This window comes from Urocitellus parryii, chromosome 9 (genome assembly GCF_045843805.1).
Source record: "Urocitellus parryii isolate mUroPar1 chromosome 9, mUroPar1.hap1, whole genome shotgun sequence".
Taxonomy (NCBI): domain Eukaryota; kingdom Metazoa; phylum Chordata; class Mammalia; order Rodentia; family Sciuridae; genus Urocitellus; species Urocitellus parryii.
In genome coordinates this window covers 74,318,435-74,345,187 of record NC_135539.1, presented here as the reverse complement: position 1 = coordinate 74,345,187, position 26,753 = coordinate 74,318,435, and the positions used below count along the sequence as shown (strand labels likewise).

The 26,753-nt window shown below is 41.4% G+C and overlaps 2 protein-coding genes across 12 annotated transcripts in view; one reads left to right on the top strand and one right to left on the bottom strand.

Annotated features, from left to right (window-relative positions):
• Positions 1-3,904, top strand: part of Fbh1 (F-box DNA helicase 1) — a 50,435-nt gene extending 46,531 nt beyond the window's left edge. For all 4 annotated transcript variants that reach the window (XM_026391786.2, XM_026391787.2, XM_026391785.2 and 1 more), the window contains 2 exons: positions 2,646-2,777; positions 3,399-3,904. In XM_026391786.2, the coding sequence (XP_026247571.1) occupies positions 2,646-2,777; positions 3,399-3,569 (303 nt within the window). In that variant the 3' untranslated portion in view covers positions 3,570-3,904. The remainder of the gene's footprint in view (positions 1-2,645; positions 2,778-3,398) is intronic.
• Positions 3,905-15,767: 11,863 nt separating this feature from the next.
• The window catches only part of Il15ra (interleukin 15 receptor subunit alpha), a 33,530-nt gene continuing 22,544 nt past the window's right edge, over positions 15,768-26,753 (bottom strand). For 6 of the 8 annotated variants that reach the window (XM_026391822.2, XM_026391819.2, XM_026391826.2 and 3 more), the window contains exons 3-7: positions 26,505-26,609; positions 24,352-24,549; positions 23,787-23,819; positions 19,608-19,680; positions 15,768-17,213 (exon numbers count right to left, since the gene is read on the bottom strand). In XM_026391822.2, the coding sequence (XP_026247607.1) occupies positions 16,976-17,213; positions 19,608-19,680; positions 23,787-23,819; positions 24,352-24,549; positions 26,505-26,609 (647 nt within the window). In that variant the 3' untranslated portion in view covers positions 15,768-16,975. The remainder of the gene's footprint in view (positions 17,214-19,607; positions 19,681-23,786; positions 23,820-24,351; positions 24,550-26,504; positions 26,610-26,753) is intronic. The other 2 variants (XM_026391825.2, XM_026391821.2) reach the window with 2 other exon arrangements.

Below are 26,753 nucleotides of genomic sequence, written 5' to 3'. Positions count from 1 at the left end.
GTGCCTTGCATGTGCTGGGTGAGTACTCTACTGCTGAGCCACAACCCCAGCCCTAGTATATTACATTTTGATGCAGTTTTACTTCCTGGATTCTACAAAGTCAAACAGAGTTCATAGTATATATTGTGTATGTAACATGCACTGTTTACAGTATGTGTTATGTTTATATGACCCAGATACTGTGTTCACAGTACATATACCATGTGTGCAATATATACTGTTTCTGGTACATATATGTTATATATGTAATGCACAGTTAGTAGCCCATATTACACATGTACACTGTCTATAGTCTATATTGAACATATAATAGAGTTTACAGATGTTAGGGTGTTATTTGTGCTTTTCACTCTGATGCTTTCATAAGTGGATTCTCCAGAGGCTACCTGACATGTGATGGCAGCACAAATCGAATGTAGAATCAGAGATGAGAATCCAGTTGCATTTTCTCAAACCTAGGTATTAAAGGAGTTTTGTAGAAATATAAAATAATGCTACTCTTCTAAGTTTATTTATTTATTTTTTAATATGGTTGTTTAAAACTATGTTTTTTAATATGGTTGTTTAATATGGTTGGGGTTTTTTTGGTACCAGGGATTGAACTCAGGGGCACACGATCCCTGAGCCACATCCCCAGCCCTGTTTTGTATTTTATTTAGAGACAGAGTCTCACTGAGTTGCTTTGTGCCTCACTTTTGCTGAGGCTGGCTTTGGACTTTCAATCCTCCTGCCTCAGCCTCCCAAACTAGTGGGATTATAGGTGTGGTGTACACCATTGTGCCCAGTGGCTATTGTTATTTTTTTTTTTTTAAGAGAGAGTCGGGGGGGGGGGGAGAGAGAGAGAGAGAATTTTTGATATTTATTTTTTGGTTCTCGGCGGACACAACATCTTTGTTGGTATGTGGTGCTGAGGATCGAACCCGGGTCGCACGCATGCCAGGCGAGCGCGCTACCACTTGAGCCACATCCCCAGCCCGGCTATTGTTATTTTTAAAGAGGATATTTCAAAAATTTTTTTAGTTTAAAACTCTAACATGGCAAATATTAACAACTCATACATAATCTCCTTGGAGTCCTTAATGTTTAGTAACATAAAGAGCCCTGAGACCAAACTGCACTGCTGCTCTAGAGCAGTATTTTTTGAAGTGTAGGTTGTAGTTAATTCATTATGATTTATTAATTGTGTATTATGACAAGGTTTTTTTAAAAAAAGTGAAATGGCATAAAATCTTAAAATGGATGCATTGCATGTAAGGTTCAGTAGCATTTTATGAAATATTTATTTATTTTTTAATTTCTTATACATGTGTGCATGTGTAAAATGTCAATGTAAGTGGGTCAAGGAAATTTGAAAACCAGTCCTGGAGAAATTCATACAATAGAAACATGTACAAAAATATTAATTGCCATTGCTGGAAATATTTGGAGACAATTTGAATATCCACGCTAAGGAAAAGGATAGATAAAATGTAAAAGAGTGCTAGGATTGAGTTCTATGTATAGCACTCGAGAAAAATGGCTAGGTGAGAGGGAGACAAAAAGTGTGACACCCATAAAATGCTGCCTTGTGTTCTTGAACATATATGTAAAGGCGAAGAACTATTTTGGAATGGGTCAGAAAGAAGACATGCCAGAGTCGTGATGATGGCTGCTTCTGGGAAAGGGAATGGAGATACCAGGCAAAGGGAGACTTCAGCAAAATCTGTAATTTTATTTTAAAGAAAGATTTCATACTGTGAACTGTCAGTGAATATTGATTGACACTTGAGTATTTATATTTTCTGTTCTTTTCTGTAGCAGGTAGGCAGGTTTTCCAAGAGAGAAAAACAAATAAATCAAAGCATGCAGCATAGTTGTGGGGAAAAAAAAATCCATAAATAGCCACTTTTAGTTCAGAAAATATGAAATCATTATTTATTGATGGGCAAATACTTCCAGCCCTGTTAGTACAGCAGCACTGTGTGGAGTTCCTTGAGGGCAGCAGCATCTGTCAGGTCCCTGTCCCCGTGGTCAGTTTAAGAGATGATCAGCACTTTATCTGGGTGCCCACCTTTGCCAGACAAAAGCACTCTACACATACTTTCATGTGTCTTACTCATAGCAACCGTGTAAAGTAGATACCATGTTGTTACGCATTTTACAGATAAAGCAGCTTGAGGCTTAAGGGGTCATTTGCCCCCTGTCAGCCAGTGGCCTGGGGGGATGCAAATATGCAGGGTTGGTTAGGGAAAGTTTTTTTTTAAGGTTTACAGTTTCAGCTTCCCTGTGTCATAAAGTGAACATACAAATAATTTTCTATTGGTGCAGTTAGGGATGGGTTAGTGTAAGATGTAACCCAGAAGTAGTCCTGAAATCCTATTGCAACCAGTAGTTTTTACAAGTTTGTCCTTTAAATCTTTTTTTTTTTTGTTTTTTAAACTGGTAATTTTACCAGGAAGCCCATCAGACTGTCCTGAGTATTCTCTCTTGGCAATAGCAGTTTTGGCGGCAGAAGAAGTTAGAGAAACTCCAAGGAAAGCAGGAGAGTCAGGGGTTTTCTCATTCTGGATATGTCCAAAGGGAGTTTACAGCTTCATAATTGTTGGAGTTTCCAAGTAGGAGGTAGCAGAGGTATAGCTGTTGATCTTTTCCTCCTTTCTTCTCAGGAGTACTTCTTGCAAGCAGAGCTGACAAGTAATGTTTTAAAAACTGGAGTGGTTCGCTGCTGTGTGGGTCAGTGCAACAATGCCATCCCTGTGGACACCGTCCTCACCATGAAGAAGCTGCCTATCACTTATGTATGTTTTCTGTCTGTATAATTTAGTTCAGTCATGTGCATTTTATTGCTTGAGAGCTATGTGTTTGCCTGGATTTTGGGTGAGGGAGATAAAGGAGACATTTGTGTAATCTTTCCTAAGGGCTTTAGACATGAGAAGCATCATAGATATGAGGTCTGCCATTGGTCACACAGTATAATCTGGAGTCAGGGTGGGCAGTACTGTCTGACTGAGCTGAAGCTTTCCTGTCTGGTAGTTGAGGCTGTGACCTAACACTTCAGAGGAGGACTATTTACCTAGAGGGCTCAGTTTGTTTTTTCTTGGTGTGTTGCTCTCCCCCTTTCCTTCTTTGTGCTGGGGATCAAACCCACTGAGCTACCCTCCCAGCCCCCAGTTTTTTATCTCTTCATTAGATAAATGGCAGTTACTACCCTAAAAGAATTTGATAGAGTTAAGTCTATTGTTGATAATGGTGCTGTGGGAGTTGTTACCTCTGAGGGTTTGCACATGTCTGAAAACATCAGAATCTTAATAGTGCCTTGTCCCTGGGCAGCTATGGCAGTATTTGATCACTATGTAGCAGAAAAATCCTCATCCTTGGGTTTTTCCCTTACCTCTTTTTTCTCATCTATCTATCACCAGAGCAACAGGAAGGAAAACAAGGGTGGCTACCTCTGCCACTCCTGTGCAGAGCAGCGGATTGGGCCTTTGGCATTCTTGACTGCTTCTCCAGAGCAGGTGCGCTCCATGGAACGCACTGTGGAAAACATAGTGCTGCCCAGGCACGAAGCCCTGCTCTTCCTTGTCTTCTGAGACCAAGACGAGTGTTCTCTGCACAGAGGTTTGCCATGGACTCCCAAGTGCTGAAGAAAGCCAGCGTGGGTAGGGTCCTGCTCACCTGAGACAATGAATTCAATCACAGAGCATTTTCTGGGGAAGAGGAACCCAACCAGAGTTGGACCTGCCATTTCTCTGTTCTCTACAGATAGCCAGTTTCCACTTGCCTATCCTCCGTATGCATCAGGTCAGGGAAGTGGGGGATGTTCTTTTGATAAAAAACAAAAAAAACAAAAAACATTTTATGTATTTAAACTTTTATTACAAGGTTTCAATTAAACAGGCATTGCAATGCTGGCATGCCACTGTGACATCTAGCTTCAGCACTGTCATTTTTAAACTTTCACTTTTTACTGTTTTTTCTTTTCAGCAGCTTGTCACTTTTCACATAATATGTCAAGCGGAGAATGAGCTTTTCATGCCATGGGAGTCACAAATATATAAGACATAGTGTGAGTCCTTGTCATTGTGGAGCTCACAGTTTAAATCGGGTAGCGGCATTATACATAAAATACAAGTATAAAGTGACAGTAGCTAGACTTCTTGTTTTTCCAGCAGGTACAGTTAAACATATGGGTAATACTTGTAAGGGAAAGTGGAGGTGGGCGACTACTGTAGAGGAGATAGGAGCAAAAAGATGGTACCTGGTACCCAGTTCACTAGACTTGTGGATTCTGAGTGAATGTTGTAATAAAGTTGTAAATTTTTACAGAAATGACCATTGATGACACATCCCATAGATGTACATAGATTTGGTATTCAATATTTTGGCAAATGGCTATTGTAGGATGCTGATGGCAGGTGAAGGGGAGACATGGCACCATCAAAGAATTCAGCACATTTTTCTCCAAATTAAACCAAATGAGTTCAGGATCTTCTGACATCATATCTTTTTTAGGAAAATCATTCCAGATATAGTTTGGAGGATGTTTTTAGGTGGTCAGATAAATAAAAAATACTTGGGATATTAACAAGATATAACTAGGGCTGGTGATTAAGGAATGGACACACATATTTGTGTTTCTGAAAGTGTGGCCCCCAGACAGGCAGCATTGGTGTCATTCGGGACCTTGTTGAAACTAAAATCCCTAGTTGCCACTTAGAGGTCAGAAACTCTGGGTTTGAGTCCCAGAAGTTGGTATTTAACAAGTCATAAGTAATTCTGATGAACTGTTCTTGATATTAGGAAGGTAGAATCACCTAGGCATGGTGGTGAGTGAGCACTTGTAATTCCAGTGACTTAGGAGGCTGAGGCAGAGAAGTTTGAGGCCGGCTTCAGCAACTAAGGCTTTAAGCAACTTATTGAGACCCTGTTTCTAAATAAAAAGGGATGGGGATGTGGATTAATGGCTCACTGGATTGAACCTCTGGATATGGTCCAGGGTACCAAAAAAAAGAAGAAGGTGGTAGAATCAATAGGTCTTTGTGCTTAGGTAGGTGTGGTGACTCAGTAATAGAATCTCAATATGAATCCCCGCTGTCTGGCTGATTGATCTTGTAGATGAGGGCACCCTCCATTGAGAAAGGGAATATTTGAGGTGTAGGTTTGTATAAAAACAATAATGATTTTGATATTCAAAATGTTGGGTTTGTGGGTGATTATGAGAAATCCAAGTATGGTTGTCTAGCAGGCAACTGTGTAAACACATCTGTACTTCAGCAAAGCATAGGAAGGTGTTAAGAATGAGAAGAGCAGAGGTCTAAGAAGCCTGAGGAACTTGAGACTTAGAGGGTTTTGTGAAGAAGAGTGACAGCTCAATCAGGAGGATTGGCCACCATCATGGTGGAGTTGTGACTGAGTTCAAGAGAGGACATGGACTTGAGCATCCAGTGCTTTAAAGAAACGAAACTGATAGTGAAAGTCAGCAGTGATGTTAGCTGATCAATTTCGGTAAGGCTGGAAGCCAGACTGCTGTAGATTCAAATGTGAGTGAAGAACTTGCGGTTATTTGATGAATTAATCATGTGTATTTGCTTTGAACTTTTCTGAAGTCATACTAAAATGACAGTTGAAGGTGGTTTTTCTTTTTTTTAAACCATAAGGGCAAAGAAATTAAGAGATGGCAGCCACAAAAATTTTCAAGTTGGAAAGCATATATTTGTCCTCTAGGTAGAAAATGGAGATTTTTCTGTAGGGAATTCAGCCAGCTTCAGTAGAAATGCTGACAATGACATTGGAATTCCTAAGGAGACAGGCTAACCAGTTCTCCCAAAGACGTCAGATTGCAACTGTCAAACCCCACCCAGGTACTTACTGTCCATCATGTCTTCAATGTTCTGCCCTCAACTAGGAGCAATAAACCAAGGATTGACAGACATCTGAAAACCACCTTGTTTTAGTCAGATTTTTTTGTCACTGTGACCAAAATAACTGACAAGAACAATTTTAGAAGAAGAAAAGTGTATTTGGTACTCATGGTTCCAGAGATCTCAGTCCATAGATGACTGACTCCGCAGCTCCTGTCCCAAAATGAGGCAGAACATCATGATGGAAGGGTGTGGTGGAGGAATGCAGAAGGAAGCAGAGAAAGACCTTTGCTCAATGAGTACAAAAATCCCAAAGGCATGCCCTCAGTGACCTACTTCCTCTAGCCATACCCCATCCTCCTTCAGTTACCACCCAATTAATCCATATCATTGGATTAATCCACTGATTAGGTTAAAACTTTCAATTCAGTTTTCTTTGAACATTCTTACATTATCTCACACATGAGCTTTGCAGGGACAATTCATAATTAAACCATGTCACATCTCCGGCATGAAAGTTGAATATTAAAACCAAAGAATCATCTTGGAGGGAGAAGAAAGCATCTAAATATGTTTAGTATATTTAAAGAATGAGAGAAGATAGTGCATCCATGAAATAACAGGATCACTTTATATACATGAATGTTTGGGGTCAAAAATGTGAAAGAAGTGAAAGCCCAGTAGAATTTTTGGAAGGATCATCATTTGAGAAAATGTCAAAAACAAGAATTTAAGCTGGGTGCACTGGCACATGCCTGTCATCCCAGAGGCAGGAGTGGCAGGAGTTCAAAACCAGCCTCATTGATTTAGCAAGGCACTAAGCAATTCTGTGAGACCCTGTCTCTAAATTAAATATATATGTATGTATATATACATATATATATTTTTTAAGAGCTGGGGATTGGCTCAGTAGTTAAGTACCCCTGGGTTCAACACTCAGTATCAAAAATTTAAAATTAAAAAAAAAATCAAGAAGCTGAACTTCTATCCTCATATAAGCTGATATGGAAAGATCACCTAGAGTCATTAAATAGAAAAGGCAACTTGAACAGTAGTGTGTGTGGTATATATCATTTGTGTTAATGGTGAGAAAAAAAATTATGGTACACGTTTTTTTCTTTCCAAATCATAAATAGAAATCAGAGGCCAGGAGATTAAAAAAATAATAGTACCAGAACTGATAGAGATTTCTGGGTTGAAATGACTTGCTAACTACCCAGCAAAATGGGTGAAAATAGACCTCCAGTGAGTATAAAGTGTCAGGCAAGCATGATAATGCCTCCACTATAGAAATGAGTAAGTTGTGAAATTTTCAGAATATTAGTGACAAAGTTCCAATAAGTTCCCAAAAAGAAAAAAAGTTATATTTACATAGAGGAATCAAAATGTCCCCAGATTATACAATAGCTGTACTGTGGAGCCATCCCTTAAATAATTGGGAATTATTTCCAACCTAGAAATCAAGGGCATTATCATGCCTCCCATTTTTCATTTCTTTCCTTGCCTATCATGCAGCTTTTCTCCAGAAGCTACTGGAGGTTATAATTTGGGAAGATAAGGGAATAAGCCAAGATTGGGGAGGTGTTCCTTGAGAAAACTATTGGGTGTACAAGGGAGAGGATGCCAAGACTTCGTGCACAGTGGGCTCCAGGTGGCTTTGGAGTAGGTGGTGGGGCCCTGGGGGCAGTCTCTTCAAGGTGAACTTAGTAGAATACCGGAATGTTCCTGAACATCTCAATGGGAGGTTTAGATAATTGTCAATGGGAGGTTTAGATAATTGTCAACGTGTTCAGGCTGGAGTTAATGCTAAGTATAGAAAGCTACGCAAACTGAAAGGACAACTATTTGGAAAAACCTGGTCCCATTATGTGAGAATCAGCTGCCAAAGCAGGTGGAAGGTGCCATGAGACCAAAGAAAAGACTCAGGCTTGCACAAAGTGCAGTTTACTAGGGATTTAAACCAGAAGTGCATCTCGAGCAGCAGCAAGTGATGGTGGGTCCTCGAACCCTAGTGCAAGAAGAAGGGATTTATATACTAAGCTAGACAAAAGTGGGCTGCTACCATCCAGAAAGTACCTGACCTTTCTCAAGAACTTGGTATGTTCATATGCCAGTTAAGAAACTGTTGGTCAGCACAACATGCTCTTCTCTTGAGAATGTGGTTGGTCCTATAGGATTTGGGATGCACATCAGGGTCACCTGGCAGGCAAAATGGCAGTTACAACCAGAATGGTGTCGTCATGCAAGCTGCATCTCTGCAGCAATTATCAGTTCTTTGGGAAGCAAGAGATGGTAGAAGAGGGGAGAAGCACTTTAGTTCACTCCCCAGCTCAGCTGTTTCTAAGTCTTAATCTGCTCTACACACACAGAGGAGGGAATGTGTGAACCTGGTGGAAGAGGGGAGTGAGCTAAATCTCCTGCCTCCACATTGGGAGGTGAGTTTCAGGCACTGAAAAACTAGAAGTTGAAGCCAATGTCAGCTTATTTTTAAACAGGAAGATACATAGCAAAACAACCATTTAGAAGATTTAAACTATTTTTGGAAGAGGGAGGGTAAAGCACATTTTGGGTATGGTGCCTTATTTAACCGTTGACTCTAAACTATGCATCTATATGATAAAACTATAAAATGTAAGTGGGAGGTGAAGAAGCACTGGAAACCAGTCTCAACAAGCAAGGCTAGTAAGAGTGTAGATTGAGGATGACTTTGGGGAGTGGTTTTTGATTTTAAAATACAAGATTTTGAACAGGCTTACATTTGAACGAAAAAGAGGGGAGACTGCAGATATAGTGAGGGGATGGTGGTTTGATGGAGAATGGGCAGGATTAGGACACAAGATATAAAGGAAACAGCCTGAGTGTACATTATACGGGATTAGGATGTTTAGGTAGCCCTCACCCAATAATTTTATTTTTCTAGTGAAGTTAGAAATCAGATCATCTAGAAAGATTATTGAAAGTTTGGGGCAGGGCTGGGGCTGTGGCTCAGTGGTAGAGCTGCTCACCTAGCATGTGTGAGGCCCTGGGTTCGATTCTCAGCATCACATATAAAATAAATTAATTAAATAAAGGGCCACTGACAGCTTAAAAAATATTTTTAAAAAGTTTGGGGCAGATGTAGAAGAGAATGGAATAGTAGCTGATAAAAACAGAAGATTGCTGGGCAGCATTAACCCATTTGAAGTTAAACATCCTTTTAGTTGATACATATATTTTTTCTTCTGGAAGCTTAGGTGTGGAAGCAGAGTTGTCAAATGGTTAGATTGAAACCATTCAGTAAACACCAAAGTAGACAAAATGACAAGGTCCCCTATGGGACATCATCCTACTCAGGAAGGATGGTCACTGTGCCCTGCTGTTCCCCACACTACATTTCTATAGTGGCATCTGGTTGGCCTCTGGGAGCAAGTAATTGGATTGAAAAGGAACTTGGACACATCTAGAATCTGACTTGTGAGTTAATGTTTTTCTTCATCTTTGTCCATCACACCTTCCTAGTTATCCTGAACCTCTGGGTTTTTAGGAATGTGGAGTATATTGAGAAACCAAAGCCAGTTGCTTTGGATTTTTAGTGAATGAGTATAAAGCTATCTTGAAATGAGGCAGGCAGAGTTCCTACAGCTCACTGCCCAGATAAAAGACCCCACTACGTACATACCCTTTCTCAGGTCCTTCTAAGCACCTTCACTTACTTAGGGTATGAGGGCTTTCTAAGCATTTGGTGGAGACTTCCTTTCGCCAAGCTACTTAATCATAGATTCTCCCCAAGAGAACCCCAAAGTTGCTATCCCCACATTTCACATCATCAGTGATTTTTGTATATTTGACGTTTCTATTGTTCTGGCCTAAGTCATAGGATAGATGGACAGAGAGCTTCAAACTTGAATATGTAACTTCTTTACTTGATTACTCCCTTTGATATCAATGTCTCAGACTTGAAATATCCAAAATCCAGACTTTGATTTCTTCTGCCCCAGTGCTTGCCCCTATTTACCCTTACCCACCTTGGTAAACGGCCTCCAGTTGGAACTCAAGACTCTGATCCTTCACTTTCCATTACACTAATTCACCTGTAAATTCTTGTGACTTTACCTCTAAAGTATATCATGAATCCATCCCTGCCTTCCTAGCTATCCTGCTTCCTAGACTAGGCAGATGTTATGGTGTTGCATTGTTGAGCTATGGAAACTTTTCTGATTGTTCTCTTTACTTTTACTGTGGCCCATATCTTGACTCTGCTTAATGGAGGATCTCAAACCTTAAAATGAAAACTGCTTAATACCCTTCACAGGCTTCTTGTTGCAGTGGAATGGCAGCACACGTTGGACTGTAGGCAGAAAAGCCATACTTTCTCTTCTCCCTTCCTGTTAAGCTAACCCTCCACTGGCCTGGGTACTGGGGTTGCTATACCACTGAGCCACATCCCCATCCCTTTTTATTTTTTCCTGCTCACATCCTACGTGGGGAGGGAGTAGGTAACCATCTGAGGTGTGGGGCGGCTGGAAATAATAAAAGGCTAAGAAAATAATATTAAGAAATAAACACAAAAGATGAGAATTATATATATATTCAAAGAGGGGGGCATTGACAGGTAGAGACCTGATGGGTCTGATCCTAACAAGGGGAAACCCACAAGTGCTTTATTTATAGTAAAACACATCAAAGGGATTCAATGAGGAGTTTTTTCAGGAAGATCGGAAAAGAATGGGGAAAACAAGTTGTTTGGGGATCTGTAGGCAGCTGCCTCTGACCTAGGGCTATGAGCTAAGGAGGGTGGCCAGGGGAATTTCACCCAGGAAATCCCAGAAAAGAAGCCTTCCTGCCTTGTGATAGCTCAAACAAACCCATAATTTATACATGGCTTTCAACACTATCCTTTCCCCACCTACTGTGCTGGGGGTTGAATCCAAGGTTGCTATACTACTAAGCCACATCCCTAGCCCTTTTTATTTTTTATTCTAAGACAGGGTCTCAATTGCCCAACTGGCCTCAAACTTTCAATCCTCCAGCTTCAGCCTCCACCTCCTGAGTCACTGAGATTACAGGCATGCACTCCCACATACCCTGAACATCTTTTAGAGGACTGTACTGAGGCCTCTCAAACAGTGGCCAACACAGCATCAACATTCTGGATTGTTTTTCTGTTGCCTTTTTTTAAATGTATAACTCAGTGGTTCTGGATTTTTTTAGCAGTGATTTTCCTAATACGTGTTTTCCTAATCTGGACCCACAGGCAATGCTGGGATTAGTTGTTTCACAGCACATAACCAAGGTCACTGACAGCCTCACACAGTAGGGGCCTTATGACCCTGTCTTGCCAGTTTCACATTTTATGACATCTACACTTTAAACACCAAATTCAGTATTGAAATACATTGTGTTGTGAGTAACCCAAAAGCAAGACTGTTGAGGGCATCACACAGGAAATGTGATGATTTCATACAGGTGTGCTGAGGAGGGCAGGTTGCAGGGCTGCTCATCTCAGCAGCTTGGCCTCTGTTAGAGTTCAGATCAGCAATGTGCCACGGGATCATTGTGTTGGAGGCTTGGTCCCCAGTGCTGCAATGTCCAGAGGTGGGGCTCTGGGAAAGTGATGGGGTTGTGAGGGTTCTATCCTCCTCAGTGGACTAACCCATTGACAGAATGATTTGATGACATTAGAGAGAGGTGGTTGAAGCTGCAGGGGGTGGAACCTGGTTGGAGGGGGAACTTCAGGGCTGTGCCCTTGAGGACTACATTTTGTCCCCAGCTAATTCTGTCTGCTTCTTAGTTGCCACGAGGAGAGAGCAGCTTTCCTCCCGCACACTCTCCCACCATGAGGTTCAGCCTCACCTCATGCCCAGAGCAATGACCATGGACTGAAATCTACAAAACTGGGAGCCCAAACAAATCTTTCCTCCTCCACGGTGTTCTTGTCAGGTATTTTGGTCACTGTGACAAAAATCTAACACAGCATTGTTATTAAGAACCCGGGCATGTTTTCCTCTTCCTGTCACCTTCAGTGTCAGCTTTGATTGGGCCAGCTTCTCCTATGACCAGCTGTCTACAGCATCTCAGGCATTGCATTCAGACACTGCAGTATTGGAAGGGGTAAGCTTTTTTCTGTGTCTTTTAGTAGCAAGAAAACCATTTCCAGAAGCTTCCCTAGCCTACCTTACATCTTGCTGACAAGAGCTGGGTCACCTGTCCATTCCTAAACCACTCACTAGCAAGGAGGGATAGCTTAAAGTCACTTTCATTCCTGGAACTTGGGGTACAGTCAGCCTTCTTTTGATGCTCATGGCTTTGTAAAAAAGAAAAAACTCTAACAAAGTGAGAATTCATTTTAGAAGGAAGGAGCAGGGAAGGCAGCCACTACTGGTCCCTGATTATCCATTCCATATATAAAGAAATCTCATTTAGGAAATGGAATCAGCATTTATGAAGTGCCTCCTACCAGGTAGCACTGTTAGGCCCTTTTGTTCAGTATTCCACAGAGTCCTCCCCTCCACCTGGTAGGCAGCCTCAGCCTCCTTTTGCAGAGGATGAAACAGGCTTGATGAGGAATTGGGCCAGGACCACTAGATATGTTTTATTCAGTAGAACTTCGATGAAAACTCAAACTCAGTCCCCAGACCATGGTCCTTCTTCAGAAAAATAGGAAAAGAATGGGACCATGTGAAGAGCCAGAATTGAAGCTCTTCACAGAAAGGAGACCACAGTTTTTAAAAACAGCATTGAAGATTTTTTAGATGTTCCTTGCCATGGAATTCTCCAGACCGAATTTTACTTCCAACTGAAAGTATAGCTGCTGTGATTATAGAGGACTGAGGGCTCTGTGCACTTGCTGCCTCTCAGCTGCCTTGCATTCTCCAGGGCTTCTGGAATACCTTGAAAATGCCAACAGGACATGCACTCCAGCTGGCCGAGGACCACTTTTGTGCTGGAGTAACTTGGGTACCTGCTGGGGTGCATTTGCCTCAGAGGGTTTTGAAGATTATACACTTGTTTTGTAATTAGGACTTTTGGCTCTTTGCCCAGAGAAAAAAAAAGAAACAGCCCTAGAAAAAGCACTACCTACATTTGTGGTGAGGATATTTGCCAAAAGTGGGCAGCTGGGTGGAGCCAGAGACATGGCCTTGACATTGGCCAAGGTTCTATTCATTGCAAAACCTTTGTTCTTTCAGGCTGCTTTGTTTTGGTTTTGTTTAAAGCAGTCACTGAGCAGTCTTCCCAGAACCCTGCTAATATGGAGGCATTAAGAAATATGATGCTTCCGAGCCTGCCGTGGCCTTCTCATTTTTCTCAGCCATCTGCCCAACTCCTTTGCCCTTCCTTTCTTTTTTTTTTTTTAATAATTTATTTATTTTTGGTGGACACAACGTCTTTGTATGTGGTGCTGAGGATCGAACCCGGGTTGCATGCATGCCAGGCGAGCGCGCTACCGCTTGAGCCACATCCCTAGCCCCTTGCCCTTCCTTTCTTGAATGTGGTGCTTGGGTCCCCTGTTTAGAATGCTCCCTGAGAATTTATTTAAATACCACCCATCCTCCCATTCATGTCCTGACTCCACAGTACTTCTCAGATCTTGAGGACTTTCACCAATGTCCATTTCTACACAACTTGTGTGACAGTGTTCACACTTCACCTGGTATTTACTACCTACTGCTTTGTAGTAGAAGGTTTTTGCTATGGTATGATGATTTTGACATGTTCCTTCTGACCAGGCTGTACGCTTCTCGAAGATAAGAACTAGGTCTTAAATGGGAGCTCAGACCTGTGTAAGAAGGTTGATAACATGTGTTATCATTCACTTCAGAGCAAGGCAGTGCCAGTGCATGTAGCTCAAGTGACAAGGCCAGCAAATGGTAGAGTGAACTGAACACTTGGCACTCAGGTTGCCTAGGTTATGTCATTTCCACTGCACCAAGGTAGCGTTTGGCAGAGCAGAGAATGAATGTTACAAGAGCTCAGAGGCAGATGGTTGGTGTGCCTCAGTAGTTAACATGCGAAGATACTATTTGAGCTGGCTCTTGAAAGGTAGGCTGGATGTGAGGCTGGTGAGCAGTGACAGATGGGCCTGACCCATGAGGAAGCAGGGTTATGACCCCAGAATACAGTGGGAGGTGAGGCTTGGAGTGTACAGGGAGTGTTCTGCACTGCCTTTGGGGAGCACTTCACTGCATAGCCTGCTTTATGTGACCCAGAGAGTCTAACTAGGATACTCGGGGAACTAACTCCCTTCCTTTGCAGACCAGGAGCTCAGGAGAGGGTCATGTGGAAAACAGGCTTCTTCTTGAAGAAATAGCTCCTCAACCAAGGAAGAAATGTTAGGGTGTTATCAGACAATATGGGGCTGCTTTTGAGGACAAGGGTGGGCTTGGGGTATTTGTGAGCCCCAAATTTCCCCAATGTTTTCCTTCTAGTACTGGGGTCTCATCCTTATCCAGTGAATGTTCAACCCTTCAGCTAGGAAGCCTGGTGGGACTGCAAACTGAGCAGATCAGAGGCTCCAACTCATGAGTTGGGTTTACAGGTATCTTGGCCATGCATCTTGAAGGGATAAAATTCAGCAGGGAAATCTCTAGGTTTCAGCCTCTGGCTTGAATTGGGATTTGAGAGGTTTACACTGTTATTTTCTAAGTTTTTCAGTGCCATTAAAAGTAGCCACTCATCCTGGCCCTGGGTCTCCTATAGCCGCACCACTTTAGGTCAGCAGCAATGCAGTCTCCCAGAGGTAGGCCTTCGGTGGGCGTACCATCCCAGAATAACTTCCGGTGAACTAATTTACCATGTGCCTGGGCTGCTCAATTGTCACCTGAGAACACCAGTAGTACTTTCAGCTTTCTCTCCCCTGCCCAAGGCAGCTAACCAATCACAGATCTTTATTTCCCTACTTCTCTGTAATTTGTAATACTCACGCCTGGCACTGAATTCTACATCATTAGGAACTTTTCAGTGACATGTAATGGAAATGCAGTCTGTTGTAAGCGAAGAAAATATTGGAAGAATATCATGGGATCATTGATTCACAGGAAGGTGGAGGATTAGTTTTGGAAGAAGGATTACAGTTAAAGCAATCTGGAAAGCCAAGAGTAGGAAGCATAGCAATCACTCTGATGTTTCTGGGCCATTGCTGAGAACTGCTCTGTACATTCACCTGTATTTTATTCATTCCCTCTGTATTCAACAGTTCTGGGTACTTGGCAGGAGGCAACAATGGACCCAAGTGTCATGCTTTGGTGGGAGCAGGGAGAGGGGACTTCGGGTCCTCTGCATTTGTGGGCTACAAGGCACTCCAACACTGCGGGAGATTCCCAAAACTGAAGAGGAGAGGGTGGATAGCTAAGAATAGCAAAAATAGAACAGGGGTAGATTTATAATCAGGCACCAAGGGAAGGAAACCGGAAAGTGTATTTTCCCATAAATAAAGTGCCTCATGTGTGTATAAATTCTTTTTTTTTTTTTTTTTTTTGGTACCAGGGATTGAACTCGGGGTACCCGACCACTGAGCCACATCCCCAGCCCTATTTTGTATTTTATTTTAAGACAGGGTCTCACTGAATTGCTTAGCGCCTCGCAGTTGCAGTTCTCCTGTCTCAGCCTCCCAAGCCGCTGCGATTACAGGTGTGTGCCACCGCGCCTGACTCATGTATGTATAAATTCTGGAATAATATTCACACATTGGATTCTGAGATGCGCCAGGCAGTGGAAGTGTTGGGGATGGTATGGTCTGAAATGGGCTGCTCCTGCCTCAAGGTTGCACAGATTTGTGGGAAAGCAATGAGTAGATTTCTGAGACTAGGGTGTGTAGGCTCAGCTAACAGTGTGAGGTCCTTGAGGAGAAGTGGATGGTAGTTGGAACATGAGGTAGTCTTCAAGTGTGTCTTTCTGTTCTCCTTTTACTTTTTAATGTCCAGACATGGATTTTAAAAGAAAAAGAGTAAAAGAGTTTTATTTTATTTTATTTTTTTAAAGAGAGAGAGAGTTTTTTTTAATATTTATTTTTTAGTTTTCGGTGGACACAACATCATTATTTTTATGTGGTGCTGAGGATCGAACCCAGTGCCCCGTCATGCCAGGCGAACGCGCTACCACTTGAGCCACATCCCCAGCCCAAGAGTTTTATTTTTTGATCAAGGAAAATCAAGATAAATGGGAATTGATGAGGAATCACTTTTCTTCATAGCAAATATTGTGCAGAGCAAGAGGGGGAAGTGTGAATTTTTTAGATCTATAGCTAGATAAGGACATCTAGCTGAAAGTTTAACTTCCAAGTCCTAAGAAACACTATATCCTTTTTCCACCTAAAAATAAAAAAGTTTTGCTGGGTGTGGTGGTGTATGCCTGTAATCACAGTGGCTCAGGAGGCTGAGGCAGGAGGATTGCAAGTTCAGAGCCAGACTCAGCAATTTAGAGAGGCCTGAGCAACTTTGTGAGAGTCTGTCTTTAAAGGGCTGGGGATATAGCTGAGATCAATCCCAATACCAGAATAAATGAATAAACAGAAATAAAATAACAACACACAAAGAAAACTTGAGCTCACTCATTTGGGACTTTGCATTCCCATTCTTTGTCTTCTTCCTTCCTTTGTGGAACATTTCTTGTTGGTGATTCTTTCAGTGCATTTTTTATATTGAAAATAGATATTTTATTTTATCTATACAAAGCACACTTTCAAAATACAAATCATATATAATATGTAGGTATAATATACAAGGAAGTATAAATATGAATATGTAAAATGTCACTGGGTTCAGATTTCTCTCTGAATCTGTTCTGCCTTCCCTTGCTCCCCTTCAGTGAACACAGAGCACTGGAGACAGGATTGTTAGGAGCACAAATGCTGGAGTCTTCCCTGCAGATATCTCCCAATCCAGGAGGAGCCGTGGGATGAATTGAGAGCCTCAGGTTGACTCCTGTCCTCTGTAAACTACAAGTCAGAATAGGGACAGAATAGATGGTCCAGCGGAGAAGCTGTCCTGAGTCAGTGTAAGTGAAACCAGCAGCTTCCTGGAGCCTTTGGCCTCCCAGGAGAGATTCAGCAGCTGAGAGTTTGGGAAGCAGGCCCCTGGGTCCCTGAGTGGTGTCCATCTGAGTGCTGGAGAACCTACTCACTAAGACAAGAGGCACCCAGGCACAGTCCATATGGGTCATCACATTTGATGATCTTGGTGGGCTTTTTCCTGATGCCCAGCTCCTTGTATATCTTCCAGGCCCTCTTGAGCTACAATAGAGCTGGCTCCTTGGCTCCATCCTTTGCTGGGCTGATTTCCAGGAGTTTCAGAGTTTTGCGGGTAGTTTCTCTGGTCTTCCTCTCTGCTGCTGCTCCCCCTAGTCATTGGCATCGCTTCCAAATTCTCCATTTCAACAGCAGTTGGCTGGAAAATTCGCCTGCAAAGCCAGTGATTCACAGGTTTTGAAAAGAGGACACAGTCATCCCCCAGTCACAGATACTTCTTATTGAAAGTGTATGTCCAGCACTGGGTGGGTGACATAAGCAGACATAGGCCCTGCCTGCAAGTGTCATAAAATACCTAATCCTCAGTGGTCTGTGTTGCTCAAAGACTGGCAAAAACCTAAATGTGCACATGGTATCTAAATCCTATTTTGGTATTCTCAATTCCTCATCTGCAAAGATTCACCAATGCTGCTGGAGAAATTCCCACCCTCACTTCCCACTAGCCAAATCCTCTTCCTAAATAGCCTTGCAGGTAGAGGGACAAGAAAAGGAAAGAGTAACCAGGGGCCTGGTTGAACTAGGCTTGATCATACTGGTAAAAGTGATTTAATATTCATGAAACTTTTGAACCAGTTCCTAGAATTTAAGAAGTATTCAAGAAATGAATAAATAAATCAGTTCCTGGATAATAAGAATAGAGAGACAGAGTCCGATTACATTTGCCTGCCTGTCATGGAGCTATCTCAGTGTTCAGGCCCTGAGTGGCTACCTCAGCACTTTCTTCCATGGCTTATGGAATGTCCTGCCTGCAGATGAACAGCTCCCTAGGCCATGAGAAGAGAAGCAGTTTGAGTTTCTTGGAATGGGAGCTAAACTAAATGAGGACTTTAGGTCAGTTTGCCAAAAATTTGGTAAAAAAACAATTTGTTGGATGGCAAATGTACCTATTATCCAGTTAAAAAAAAAAAAAAGTTTATGGAAAGAGTCAATTCACAAAACGACCAAGAAATTACATATATTTATCAGTTCTTCTTAAAGACATATTTATACATTTTTAATATAGTAAATAAATTGATATTTTCCTCTTATGAGCATATTTATTGGTTGTATATATCAAAGTAACAAATTCTTTTTTTAAGAATATATTTTAATATACTTATTAGAAAGATAGTATGGACATTCCTGTTAATATAGTCAATGAATATATTTAATAGATGTAAGTTCTTAAACTCCAATTACAGCATTTTATATGAAAATTATAACAATATTTTGAAAGTCCTTTAAAAAATAACTTTCTATTTTGTTGATATTTAGTATTTTTTGAATTGTTTCAACAAATTCTTGAGTAATAAATAAATCATTTATTATGTTTATTGTATTTCTTATTAGTTGGTCTGGAATTATCAGCTTTTGAAGATTTATGGAATGTTTTCAATAATTGCTTTTCATTTTGGCTTGTCATGGACTCTTTATTTTGTCAAAATCAGGCTCCAAGGGTCATATAATTTTATATTGACAAAACATGTACTATTTTACTAGTAGAAACTAAAAATGAGTTTTAACAAATCTGACACTTATACATAGAATAATGCTGAGGAAAAATTCAGAGCAACCTATCAGTATGGAATACTGAAATACTGGTACTGACAGAATTACAAAATGGGGTTTTGTATATGTTATTGGGGTTTGACAAAAGAAAGATAAAATGCCTAAAGATTAGAAAAATGAAAATATGAAAACAAATGTCTGTGTGGTGCAGTGGCATAAACCTGTAATCCCAGCAGCTCTGGAGGCTGAGACAGGAGGATAACAAGTTCAAAGACAGCCTCAGCAACTTGGGGAGGCCCTGAGCACTTAGCGAGATCCTGCTCTAAATACAAAATAAAAAAGACTGGGCATGTGGCTCAGTGGTAAGTGCCTCTGGGTTCAATCTCTAGTACCAAAAATATAAAGACAAAAAAACACAAAAGAACAAATGTTGACAAAAAATAGACTTTTCATAAATGCTGAAATGCAAATTTCAATGATTAGAAATACAGAATTAATTGCTGGTGAATGAATATATTTATAAGAAATCATATTTAAAAAGTACATATGAGAAGAAAATATTGATGTCATAAGAAGAACTGATACAAATTGCGTATTCATTCAATTTGGCATTGGGTGTATTCTTTCTTTTTCTTTGGAGGCAGGGTTGGGTGCTGGGCTTGAACCTACAGTCTTGCACCACACAGTCTAAGCACCTGCTCTATCCCTGTGCTGTATGCCCAGCCCCATCCTTTCCTTCTGACTTGGCAGATTGGCCCCTGCATGGCCGACCTGGTTTTTGCTGCTCCCATTTCAGAGCAGTGGTTTGAGAACTGTGGGAAGTGAAAGGCACTCTAGGGTTCTCTAGGTCACTCTAAGGCTCTCTAGGGCTCTCTAGGACTGGCTTAGTCCTGCTCCACTCTGAAGCTCCTTTTGGCTGATACAGAGGGGGCTCACTGTGAAAGTCTGTGGCTGGGAAAGGGATTCTTCTTTGTGAGGGCATCCCAGAATCATTCTGATGTAGCTCTTTTCTCTTGGGAAGAAAGAATCTGGTCCTGTGGTTTTCTTGTGCCACTTACCTTAATTTGATGCAGGTCACCAGGGCAGACACCACAAACACTACAGAAAGTGTGACAGATGTGGAGATGATCACTGTAAAACAATAAAACTAAGCTTAAACCATCTGAGAATCCCAGGATCATGTTCATTGCTAAGAATTGGTAAACTCTTGGCAATTTACATTCTTATAGAATGGTCTAAATGCCTTCCCATTAGCTTGCTGTTACTAACATTTCTTGAGGGCCATGCAATTTGATCTATTCCACATGTGGGCAAAAGTGCAAGCATAGAAAAGGTGTTAGAAAAGAAATAACAGAAACTTAACATTAGTTATCATTAGGACTTAAAAAAAAAAGAAGTCATATAATTTTACTTATTTATTTATTTATAGCAGAGATGTTTTATTCAATGGTGAACTATGTTCCCACATTGGCTAATAGGCTTGACATGCATTTACTGTCTGTGGAGAGGTTTATGGGAAAGGCGAGTGGATAGAAATGATGGTTCTACTTTCACAATGTTTCTTCCTGTTTCGTTTTGAATAAAAATAAAAACGGCAGAATCAAAAGCAAGGGAGAGGAGGGCTCCTGGGTCAATGATAAAACAAAGCCATTGGAATTCAATGACTTAACCCAGGTCTTGAGCCTCTCTGTTTTGATTATAGCCAAGCAAAGTTAGTAAAGAAATGGAAGCCAGAACCATGGAAACACCTGCCAAGTTCTCTAACCCTTTTGCTTCCTGTAGGGTGTGGACTGGAGAAAAAGGAAGAGAAGAGGGGAGGAAGGAGAGGGCGAAGAAGCTGGTGCTTATGCGGAAGGCCACTGACTTCAGCCCATGGTGCTGATCTAAGCTGGAAAAGGCAGCTGAGACAGCCAGAGCCCAGGTTCAGTAAGGATGGAGAAGTCATTCCCTGGTAGCTCCTCAACAGGCCAGGCCCAGCACAGGGTAGCAACGCCCACCACGCTGAGACCACAGTGCTATGTGCCTGTGTCAGATGGAGATGATTTTGAAGGAGATCATCAACCATTGCTCCTGGGCAGGTGTTTCTTTTTCTTTCTCATTGCCGAATGTCAGGTTCAGGGCTGGGAGAGTAGCTCATTTGTAGAGTGCTTGCCCAGCACATGTGAGGCCCTGCATCCCATCCCCAGTACCACCAAAAAAAAAAAAAAAAAGTATTGGGTTTGAACTAGAAAATAAATACTTAATTGTTTGGGTTCAACCTTTAAAATTCCAAAACTGAAGTGACATTTGATTTGTAATGAGAAATCTGCATTTCATAGCAGTATGGGGCCATACTTGGTACAGAATAAGAACTTAATTTATACTGAGGGTAGATGAGTGACATGACAGGAGCAGCCCCTGTCAAAGGCACAGTAACATTCTGAAAAATAAACCCTTCATTTCTAGTGTACTAAATGGGCATGGCTGTGTGAAGGCCGCTGTATTTTGCTTGCTAACCTCTTATTTTACAACCAGGACTCTTTAAGAATAGCTTCGTTAGGGCCAGAGATGTGATATTGGAACAATTGAATAAATTTATTGACAAAAAGGGCTGCCAAGTGAGCCAATATATGTTTAAAAGAATGGAGTTTTGAATCACATTTCTTAAATATTTATTAAAATGTGCAGCACTCAAATTCATTTATTCATTTGCCTACCCATTCAATATTTATTGAGCATCTGCTGTGGACCATTTTCTACTGAATTAAAAGAGCAACTCTTTAAAGCAATGATAATCATTCATTTAACTCATTTAAAAAAATATGACAATGGTAGATCAAAAGGTAGAGTAAAATGTCAATTTTTACTAAGCAACAATGATGGCCAAGCATTATTAATATTTTTATACAGAGATGAGCTCAACTGATTGCTTACTCATGCAGAAATAACAGCAGCCCCAATGTCCAGTGAGCATCTTGGCCACACATAATGACTTCTCATTCACAGGGTGGCTGGGACGGATGGCATGTGACATACTTTGAAGGCACCATTACTTAGAATTTTTAGAAAACTAACACAATTTTTATTTTAGTATCTCTTACTAGCAGATAAATTTAGCTCTCATTTTCATGCCTAGTGACCATTTGCTCTTATGTTTAAGCATCTTAAAGGAAGGAAACCGTATTCATACATGAAAGACATGTTTTTTTTTAATCTTTGTATTTTCACAGTTCCTCCCATAGAATTATCTTTGTTCATTGTAGGTGTTCAGTTAATGTTTATTATGTCATATTTCAGACATTTGAGAGAATTTTTGGTATTTTAACACAGTGAAAGTCCTAAAGTAGAAAAAAAATTGATGACAGATTATAGCCTATAATCAAATAGTTTGTTCAAAGATCTACTTAGAAAATTTTGCATGTAGGATTTTATCCTATAGGTATACTCTCACCAAGAGGTTTACAATTGCTATTCATAATATAACCAAAGTGTACAAGTAATCACATGCCCAAAGAGCAAACTGACTAAATAAGATGTGACAGATCCATAAGATGTTCATGCTAAAAGCATGAAGTGGGAGTTATGTACTGATAGGGAAGGATCTCCAAGATATGCCACTAAGTGACAACTAGGGGCAAAACAATAAAAAAACAACAACAAAAACCCAGCTGTCAGCATCATTTACTTTTTATGTACTTGTTTATATACAGCCTGTGTGGGAGGATGCACAGGTATCTGTTTCCTTTCTGCAAGATTTTGAGTCAGATATAGGATTTGATTTTTTTTTTTTTTTACTGCAGATCCTTTGTAACTTTTCATTTTTAGACCTTGTGAAAATATTACCAATTTTTAAAAAGTAAATAAAAAATGTAAAACTATGCACAAAGATTAATGTAGGTTGTGATGTCAGGAGAAAAATTAGGTTGGCTATTTACTGTTGTTGTTGTTTTTTTCTTTTTTGTGGTACCAGAGATTGAACCCAGAGGTGCTTAACTACTGAGTCACATTCCTCTTTTATTTATTCTGAGACAGGGTCCTTCTGAGTTGCTTAATGCCTTACTAAGTTGCTGAGGCTGGCTTTGAAGTTGTGATCTTCCTGCCTCAGGCTCCCAAGCTAATGGGATTGCAAGCATGTACCACCATGCCCAGGTACTGTTCTCTTAAATCATGAACATATTTTTGTTTCCATATCCCTGTCACTAAATGGCACAGTTTTTCTCTGAAAATATTCCCAAAGAGGCCTTCTAAAATGTCTTGCCTTGGCTTATGTTTTGATCCTTAAAAAAAAAAAAAAAAAGGATTCTAAAAACAATTAACTGCTAATATGCCCAATGTTACTTTTTTTTCCCAGATGACACATGACACAAGTAAAATGGGACCACAAAAAATGTGAACTTATGACTAGAAAATAGAAATAGTTTTTACCCATTTCAAATTACAGTTGTATTACAGTTGTGTTGTTTTTTTTGTTCCTTTGAAAGCTCATCAGACTACTAAGTATTAGGTTTTTTCTTGCTATCTGCATCTGTCTCCGAGCATCTTGGGGTTTTTGTTGTGTTTGCAGTGCTGGGGATGAAACCCGACCCCTGGCAGGCTAGCACTTTTCCACCAAGCTGCATACCTTGCTCTCTCCCTGCCCCTGGATCTCCCATAGAATTATCTTTGTTCATTGTAGGTGTTCTCTCCTCTCTTTTCTGAGCTATCTTCTGTCTTCATCTTTTTCTTTCAGTCTCACACTTTTTTCTATTTTCCTCTTAGACCCACTTGCACATTCTTTTTCTTTCTCTTGGAGTCCTAAGCTGTGCATCTAGGGTAAACAGCCTTCTTTACTGAGAAATCTTGGCAGTCTCTCCGGACAGTGCACCATGCCCACCCTGAGAGAGGTCAAGGCAGGTTCTGACAAAGAATGACGTCATGTTAGTAGCAGCATCAGGCACTTGTGTCTTCCTAACAGGCCCTGACATGAGTCTAGCCCTGCTGAGAACTAAGTAGCTGATCCACAAAGCCCTTGGTGCATCAGTTCCATTAACATCAGTAGCTTGACAGAAACTATCACTATTACGAAAAACAGTTATATCACATGAGGAATGTGATGAATGTCCCCATCAGATAATGGAGACATTTCTGAGAGGGAAAGGGGAAGCCTCCAGTGAACATGCTGGGACAGTGGCATGGGCCGTCCAGGACAAGGACTGTTCAACACTCTGTGTCTGCAATCACCCTGGTCATAAATATACTGGTCAAAGGACAGTACTTACCAGTGGTCTCTCTGGAGCTGTATGAAGAAGCATCTGCAGAGAAGAGAGGACAGCTCAGTCAGGGATAGAGTCCTAAAGGTACTAGTGTGTCATGAAGCTGGAGAAATAAGGGACCACTGAGCTACCATCTTAGACCCTTAGGAGATTCATGGCTGGCATAACCAAACTCTTCTTAGCAAAGAACAAGCAGGGTAATTGACTGAGGTGCTAGACCATGCCTAAGAGTCGGACATGCTTTCCAGAAGGGCCCTCCCATGGTGGAGGCTGCAGATGGCATTTAGAGTCCTAGTCCAGTCTCTGCAGTGCTGGCTAGTAAGGTTAGCCATGTCATATCTGGGAGGGGGATTTCATTTCCAGCTGTCCCAACTGGACCAGGCCAGGTGGAACATCAAAAACAGAGACCAGGCAAGGGGCCTGTGGGAGGCAGAGGGCAGGAGGGCAGCTCTGTGAGTCGCAGCTTGAGATTGAATGTTATAAAGCCATGCAGTTATCTTGGGCCAGGTCTCAACCCAAGTCTCAGAAGCAGCCCCTGAGGAACTGGTTCTCATGCAAAGCTAGTGCTAACCTGGTGTCTCGTGGGAGTTTGAGGGTGTAAGTTCCAAGGTCTTTGCTGTAGTCTGGGATGGGGCTTGGGAGGACTCATGGCTGCCTACGCTTGTGGTTCCTGAGGAGGTTGGTTGGGATGGCATCGACTGGGAGCCTGGTACCATAGCTGTCTCTATGGCCACTGTGGTATCTGACTTGGGAGATAAAACTGCTGGCTCTGTAGGAAATTCCAAGACAGAACATAAATATTTAGACTAGTGCCTTCTCAGCTCCAGCAGAGGGTGGACCTAAAGACCTACTTTGGTGAACCCACCGTGGCAGCCCATTCACTCCCAGCAAACTGTCCTTTAAGTGAGCAACATATCCTCCATTTGAGTCATGGGATGTGTGATAACTCTAAAAAATACTGTTATTTACCGTGATGCATAGAAAGAAAAGATCCCTCACAGTTAAGTACATTCAGCTGTTTCCTAGAAAAGCTCATGAAATACTGATAGACTTGGCTCCAAAACACAAGTAGAGCTGTATTTGCTGAAGGCAGCTGGGATGCTGATTATATTTTTTCATCAGGCTCTGGATGCACAGTTGGGGCCTGAGTTCCCATTCTTTCCCAGCCACACACATTGTGAGAAGTCCTCATACCCTCCAATCTTTTGTCACTACCTCACTTCCACCTAACCCTACCTAAGCTGCCCACACTCCAGGTGCCCTGCAGATCAAGACACTGGAGCATTCACATCCAATCACCCACAGTCACATAATTTGTGTTAAAGGTTTCTCTTACATCTGAGGTTTGTCTCAGCAACAGCTATTTGACCAAGTGTTGGGGGCATGGAGGCAGGACTGGGAAAGGTTACTTGGTCATTCTTATCTCTCTGAACTGTGTGTGATTCAGATCAAAGGAGTTTGGGAATTACCCTCAACATAAATGGAGCTAACACTTTAACTCCTTATTTTTGTTTGCAAGCAACCCATTACGAAGAGGAAGCCTCCCTTCAGCCTCTCTGTCCTGCTTTGAGCAATGGTCCTTAGCCTGGGCTACCCTAGAACCACATGGTTCTTGTTCTATAGCCTCTGACTCCAGATCATTCCCTGGACCATGTGGAGTTTCTTGGTATTCTCACTGTGCCTCCAAGGCTGAGAACCAAAGCTCTGGGAAGGTGTGCCTGAAGAGAACAGAATGAATGAAAAGAAAGATGACCACATCTGGCGAGAAGGAGGGAAGAAAGAGCCAGGTAAAGTCACAGATTGAATGATTTGGCCCTAAAAAAAAAAGAGTTAAATGTAAAATAAGGGTGCCATGGGATATGAGGCATATTAGCCAAGATATTTAGCTTCCAGTGTTTCCAATTGAGAAAGTGTTGAGGAAATTGGGCTAAAAGATTACCCAAGACTTAGTTAAAATACAGAACATTGGTGGTTTCATGCAGTGCTTCTATAATAGAGCACTATTGTTAATTTGGTGATGCCTAGGACCAAGGGGTGACAACTCTTCCTGGGTCCCTCACATTGCTACACATCTTGCATACAAGGGCCTGACAGACCTTTCTCTGAACTATCTGCTTAAGGACACATATATTGCAAGTACCTTTGAAGACAGAGACAGTGCCTCTTTCTAGGAAAGGGCAGACATATTTGCTGCCAAGTATAAAACATTCAGATTCCCTGAGTTCAGCCTTCCTCCCAGACAGTGCAGCCTGCTGAACAATGCATGCATTTATTTAGGCCCATCGAAGTTGCCCTTCGGGCCTGAGAGTCAAGGGATTATTGCTAACATGCTGATGCTCTTGCTACTTGTACACCAAGTGAAAAAGTTATTTGTTTACCCTCCAAGAATGTCAGCACCCATGACAAAGTGACAGACTAACAAACAAGTGAGGTCAAATTTTAGACTGTTTCCAATTCTTGACAATGATAAATGTGTACAACTAAATATGGTTTGGCATATTAATAGTGGATTCTAAATACTATTATTTATGTACATATGAAACCTAGATCTCAAGCCACTTTGACTTAAACAATTAAGCTATTGTCTTATTTTTGATTTTAATAAAATTTTGCTCTATCGCTCAAGTTGTCACTGGAACATCATCAGAGGTCCATGAATCTTCAGGATTGGAGGAGAAGGAGGGATCTAGATGGTAGTTCCTAAAAATTTTCCTTTATTCCTACCTTTTCCAGAAGGGGAGGGGCTCTCTGGCTGTGGGGTCACCCTTGCCGTCACTACTGTGGAGTGTGGCACTGGCACTGGCCTTTGGTGAGTCAGGGAGGGGTCTCCTAGAGAAAGGACAACCACATGGCATTTATGATCCTGAGCGTGAACACTAAGGTGGCATCAGAACTGGATATAAATAAAAGATCAATACATAAATTTACAATGGAAATAGCTGGCTTCTTAGGACAGGTTAGAAGCACAGGAAG